Source organism: Colossoma macropomum, unplaced genomic scaffold (assembly GCF_904425465.1).
Source record: "Colossoma macropomum unplaced genomic scaffold, Colossoma_macropomum, whole genome shotgun sequence".
Lineage (NCBI taxonomy): Eukaryota > Metazoa > Chordata > Actinopteri > Characiformes > Serrasalmidae > Colossoma > Colossoma macropomum.
Genome location: NW_023494808.1, coordinates 1,806,984 through 1,813,217, shown reverse-complemented (window position 1 = coordinate 1,813,217; position 6,234 = coordinate 1,806,984). Strand labels below are relative to the sequence as shown.

Here is a 6,234-nt window from a genome sequence, read left to right as displayed (position 1 = left end):
TACAGAATCATGTCTGTTTTTAATGCAGTCCTCACAGCCAGCAAATACTGGTTTTTGGCCTTGTCACTTACATACAGAGATTTCTCCAGATTCTCTGAATCTTTTAATGTTATTATGTACCGTAGATGAGGAAAAGCAAAAGTTCTTTGCTATTTTACGTTGAGAAATGTTATTCTTGAATTGTTGCATTTGATGGTGCAGTCTTTCACAGAGTGGTGAACCCCTCCTCATCTTTACTTCTGAAAGACTCCGCCTCTCTGAGATGCTTTTTTTATACCCAATCATGTTACTAATCTGTTGCCAATTTACAACCAGGTGTTTTTTTTAGCATTACACAACTTTACCAGCCATTTGTTGCCCCCGTCCCAACTTTTTTGTAACATGTTGTTGGCATCAAATTCAAAATGGGCAAATTAAAAAAAACAAAAAAACAAAAACAAAACAATAACATTTCTGTTTCAACATCTGACATGTTGTCTTTGTAGTACTTTTAAATATAGGGTTTAAAGGATTTGCACATCGTTGCATTTTGTTTTTATTTACATTTTGCACAGCGTCCGAACTTTTTTGGAAATGGGGTTGTAGAAGCTTCATAATGTGTGATCCAACATGTGATCATCAAAGGCTTTCTTTCTCTTATAAGTCTTCCCACACTGAGAGCAGTTAAAATCCTTTTCTCCAGTATGAATCTTCATGTGTCTTTTAACATCGTTTGATGTACAAAAGCCTTTTCCGCACTCAGAGCAGGTAAAGGGCTTTTCTCCAGTGTGACTCATCATGTGGATTTTATAGTGAGATGATGTAAAAAAGCTCCTCCCACACTGAGTGCAGGTAAAAGGCTTTTCTCCAGTATGAATCTTCATGTGGGCTTTAAGGTGGCTTGGCGCTATAAAACCTTTTCCGCACTCCGAGCAGGTAAAAGCCTTGTCTCCAGTATGAGTCATCATGTGTCTTTTGACGTCGATTGATTTACAAAAACTTTTTCCGCACTCGGAGCAGGAAAATGGCTTTTCTCCAGTATGAATCATCATGTGGTTTTTAAGGAGGCGTGACATATAAAAACCTTTTCCGCACTCAGAGCAGGTAAATGGCTTCTCTCCGGTATGAATCCTTATATGGGTTTTCAGGTCTCTTGATCTTAAATAACTTTTTCCGCACTCAGAGCAGGAAAACGGCCTTTGTCCAGTATGAATCTTCACATGGGCTTTAAAGTTTCTCTTTACTCTAAATGTCTTTCCACATTGACAACAGACAAAAGGCCTTTCTCCAGTGTGAATTCTTTGATGGACTTCTAACTCTGCAGAACATGCAAAACCCATCCCACACTGAGTGCAGGTGAAAGGCTTTTCTCCTGTGTGAATCATCATATGGGTTTTGAGGTGGCTTGACATTAAAAAACCTTTTCCGCACTCAGAGCAGGTAAAAGGCTTTTCTCCAGTATGAATCATCTTGTGGATTTTAAACTGGGCTGAGGTCAAAAAACTCTTCCCACACTGGGTGCAGCTGAAAGGCCTTTCTCCAGTATGAATCCTCATGTGAATTTTAAGGTAGCATGTTGTTGAAAAAACCTTTCCACATTGAGTGCAGGTGAAGGGCTTTTTCCAAGCATGTTCTGTCATGTGGATGTCAAATTTTTTTGAGGTTGAAAAGCCTTTCCCGCACTCAGAGCAGACGAAAGGATTTTCTCCAGTATGAGTCTTTTCGTGTTGTTCTAAATCTGTAAAATGTTCAAAACTCCACTCACACTGAGAGCACTGATGAGGTCTCTTTCCTTCATGGACGTCCATGTGGCATTTCAGAGCTCTCTCAGAGGTGAAGCTCTTCCCACACTGTGAACAGCTGAAAGCTTCTTCTCCAGTATGAATTCTCAGGTGATCCTTCTGTTGGGAAGAATCACTGGAGCTTCTTTCATGCTGAGCGGTTTGGTCAGATTTCTGTGCAGCACACTCTTCCCTCAAATGGCTTCACTTCCAGTTTGAACTCCTCTTTAATGTCTTCTTGTAAAACTGTTCCTATAATAAAGGGAAAATTTTTCATAAGTAAAAAAAGGGAAAAAGGGAAATATTATTCATAAGCAAAACACCACTGGTATAAAAAAAAAACAATAAAATGACATGTTTATATATATTTTCTGAATGTATTCTGTGGAGTGACGAATCAGCTTCACTATCTGTCAGTCTGATGGATGAGTCTGGGTTTGGAGCACGTTAGGAGGGATGAAGCTATGGGGTTGTTTTTCAGGGGTTGGTCTAGAACCCTTAGTTCCAGTGAAGAGAATCTTAATGCTTCAGCAGAACAAGACATTCTGGACAATTATACGCTTCCAACTTTGTGGGAACAGTTTGGGGAAGAACCTTTCCTGTTCCAGAATGACTGAGCCCCAGTGCACAAAGCAGCTCCATAAAGGCCTGACTGGGTGAGTTTGGTGTGGAAGAACTTGATGGCCCTCACAGAGTCCTGACTTCAACCTCATCAAACACTTTTGGGATGAACTAGAATGGAGATTGTGAGCCAGACCCTCTCGTCCAACATCAGTGTCTGACCACACAAATGCTCTTCTGGATGAATGGGCAGAAATTCCCACAGACTCTCTCCAACATCTTGTAGAAGCTTCCCAGAAGAGTGGAAGCTGTTAGAGCTGCAAAGGGGACCAACTCCATATTAATGCCTATGGATTTAGAATGGGATTCATAGAAGCTCCTGTAGATGTGATGTGGAGGTTTTCCGATACTTTTGTCCATATAGTGTAGGCTCAGGACAGAATGATGTTAATGGTGCTGTTCATTTATATAAAATATATAAATAAACAATACTTCTGGAAAAGAATACCTTCTATTTCATAAACCAATTCTGTTTTGCTTTTCAAAATATACATTCCTGTTTCCAGACTGTTCTTAATAAACTTTTCTTCTTCATGCAAGAAAAATAAAGAAAATAGTTCAAGGACTGAAGACTATGCTGCAATAACACTGACATGTTTGCAATAATCAATCAACCAATATATGAAGAGTCTAGAGTATGTCCAGCACTCAACATGATATAGATGTTTCTTGGATTTTCTGCTGTCAGCAACATTTACGGAGTGTTTAAGCTCTTGAAATGGACAGAAATTTAGAAACATCTGAATCATGTTGAGTGCTGGACATACTCTAGATTCTTTATATATTGGTTGATTCGTGTAAAAAGACCTTTACATGGTCTTATATGGCTCTGTAATTATTATTAGTCACTGCGTAAAAGGTAACAACACATATGTTGTTTCTGTTTCACTTGTTCCCTCTTGCCTGTTATGATACGAGTCAAAAGCTCTGCTGGGACAGTTTGCTGGTTCGGGGACCTTCAGCCTTGCGTCTCCTCCTCTTTTGGTGTTTATTCTCTCGCCTGCTAGTCAGAGCTCCACAAACACATTTCTGCTTGTGCAAGTGTGATAAAACGCATCAATGCCTGTGAACTGAGCTTACAGGTGAAGGTAACTGTTTTATTTAATGGATAATTACCTGCATATATAATCTGTTTTTTTAAGACAGATGCAGGTGTTTTTTTAAGACAGATGCAGGTGTGACTGACGGTCTACACTTACGGAGCTTCTGAGAGTAGAAACACTGATCTAGGACCTGTTCTTGTCAGTATGGCCTCAGTAAAAAAAAGTAGGAATCTGATCATGGATCAGCACTGCGACTCCAAGATGCTTTGTGAATATGAGCTAACGTAAGCACAATGGTACCATATACGGGAACCATATACAGGACATTCTGAAGAACCAGTTCACCATGCGGAGAACCATTTAAGCATGAAAATAGTTCTTTAAGCGTTCATGGTTCTATATAGGACGATTTTCTTTAATGAAGAACCCTTAAAAAACCATCACCATCTTTTTTAAGAGCGCAGAGCGGAAGCCTCATTTATAAAAGATTCGTACACATAGATTTTAAAATGGATGTTCATGAAAATGTATGCTTATCGCTGTTGTCGGAACAAAACCTCATATCTCCAAAATGGTAACTTTACAGGAGAAGGAAGGAAGCTTTAGTTTTAATGTAAGTCACTGGAACCAGAATTTTTTCCAAGTGTTTTTGGGCCATTTGTTTTAATCTATTCATCATGAAATTTACACACAATGTAAAGAGCAACAGGCATTTTCAGATTATCAGTCAAAAACTGGAGATACGAGGTTTTCTTCCAACAACAGCTTTATAAATGTTGAAAAGTGGGTGGGGAGTGGGTGAGGGGCACAACTAGCTTCACCCATCTACTAATTTGACCTCATCCCAAACTCGCCTACGTCATGAATACCATAAATAAAACTAATCAGACAACATGAAGGATTATGAAGTGAGTATTGGTGGGCAGTTAACACATCATCATCACCATCAAATACTTCACATCATGTAGCTCTGCTGAAGGGAGAACCTAATGAAAAACAAATCAAAGCAGTCAAAATAAACTGTACTTGATTTCTGTGTCTTTATGATGGGTTATCAATCTGAATTTACCCAATCAGGTCGCTGATGCTTGACAAAAATAGCAAGTGCTGAAGTCAAACACACTGCTTTGCTGTTATTTGTATTGCTATATTGGCAGCAGCTCACATTGCAAGAACAACGAGGGTCTTTCAGGGGTCAATGTTAGAGCAAGCAGATGATACCGACATTGGACCAGCGTTCACCTGGAAGCGGACCAAGTCCTGAGATTACTGGCAGACTTTTAGTGAGTTCACTGCACACCTGAGTACAGGCGGAGTCTTGGCATCTGTCAAATAGACTGAACTGAAAAAAGTCCACACCAAACAAGACAAGTCCCCATATACGTAGCTGGCCAAGCAAAACACTGTGCTTTGTGAGACCAGCCGCAGGGTCCGGTGTGCTGGGAGCGACGTTAGAGCAGAGATTAGCGTCTGGAGGATTAGGAGGAGCCGAGAGTCGAGAACTACATAGAGTCCATACTGACCCGTCTCCACCTCCTCGTCTTCAGTCTTCAGTCCAGGCGCCTCCATGACGCTGACATCCTCACACTCCTCTTTAACACAGGACATCTTTACTGATCTGTCTCACCAAACAGTGCTGGAGTGAATAAGCCTGGTCAAAACCCCCTCAGTGACTGAAAAACATAAAAGAAGAAGAATCTGATCCGTTATAATCAGAAAATACGTATATACATATATGCATACATATCTATGTGTGTCCAATAATTGCATAAATGCTCCATGTAAAAGAATTAGGCCAACACAATCGCATCTCGTCCGTTTCTAGGCTTAAAAACTACATTACCCATAATGCACTGTTGCAAGCGTTACTGTTCTAGTTAAGTGGTAACCGTGGATACCGAACGGGACTTTAACCAACATATAATCGCACATAAAACAAATGTTAGACGCGTTTTTTTAACGTAAGGGAAAATGAGAGCAGTTTCCTTTTCATAATTTAAACTCAGACAGATTCTCTAAAATGCCGCTAGGCTACGTTAGCTCCGTTAGCCTGGTTGCTAACAACGGCTAACCAGGTTACCTTTTCCAGGCGAGTAAAACCTGGTCTAATCCAAGAGCGACACTTGGCAGAATTCCCTTAATCATTTCTTTATCCTGGACAGTCACCAGAGAAACCATAAAAAACGGTGTTTTATAATCTGAGTCCGGTTTATTTACTGCAGTTCCACAGAGAAACATACCTCTCTTCCCTAGGAACGTACCATCACTGACACAGGGGGGTCCGCACAGTTACTGATATCCTTACTCCTCTACATGTTCTTTCCCTTAGGAGCGTACCATCACTGACACAGGGGGGTCCGCACTGTTCCTGATATCCTTACTCCTCTACATGTTCTTTCCCTTAGAAACGTACCATCACTGAAACAGGGGGGTCCACACTGTTACTGATATGCTAACTCCTCTACATGTTCTTTCCATTAGGAACGTACCATCACTGAAACAGGGGGAAGGATGATTTAAATCAAAATCAAAGACAACTAACCGTTATGTTTCCATTTTGATAAAGCATTTTTGGGCCACAGGATGCTAATATTACCGCTACTGCTACTGAGTGCTGATTGGTTAGCATTACTGATACTGAGTGCTGATTGGTTAGCATTACTGATACTGCGTTGATTGGCTGGTAAGCGGAGCAGCTCACTAGCTGACTGACGCCAGGCACATATGAGACACTTATAAATCTTCTTGAAAACTTTGTGACACTTATAAAGGGTCTTTGTGAAAACTGTGTAAGGGGGTTTTAAGAAGAA

General features: G+C 40.5%; 1 protein-coding gene across 1 annotated transcript; it reads right to left on the bottom strand.

The window, feature by feature from the left end:
- Nucleotides 1–495: 495 nt before the first annotated feature.
- Nucleotides 496–5,032, bottom strand: LOC118797693 (gastrula zinc finger protein XlCGF57.1-like). Its single transcript, XM_036556967.1, has 2 exons — nucleotides 4,725–5,032; nucleotides 496–1,962 (listed from the first exon to the last, which is right to left on the bottom strand). Exons 1-2 carry the CDS (start codon nucleotides 5,030–5,032, stop codon nucleotides 591–593), a joined length of 1,680 nt encoding a protein of 559 aa, XP_036412860.1. The 3' UTR covers nucleotides 496–590.
- Nucleotides 5,033–6,234: the final 1,202 nt, after the last annotated feature.

What these genes read in the sequence shown, in the direction of transcription:
- LOC118797693 (XM_036556967.1), bottom strand. Translation starts at nt 5,032, where the DNA reads ATGTCCTGTGTTAAAGAGGAGTGTGAGGATGTCAGCGTCATGGAGGCG. An exon ending in AAGACTCCGCCTGTACTCAG is followed by an intron (nt 1,963 to 4,724) that starts GTGTGCAGTGAA and finishes CTGGAAGTGAAG; the next exon opens with CCATTTGAGGGAAGAGTGTG.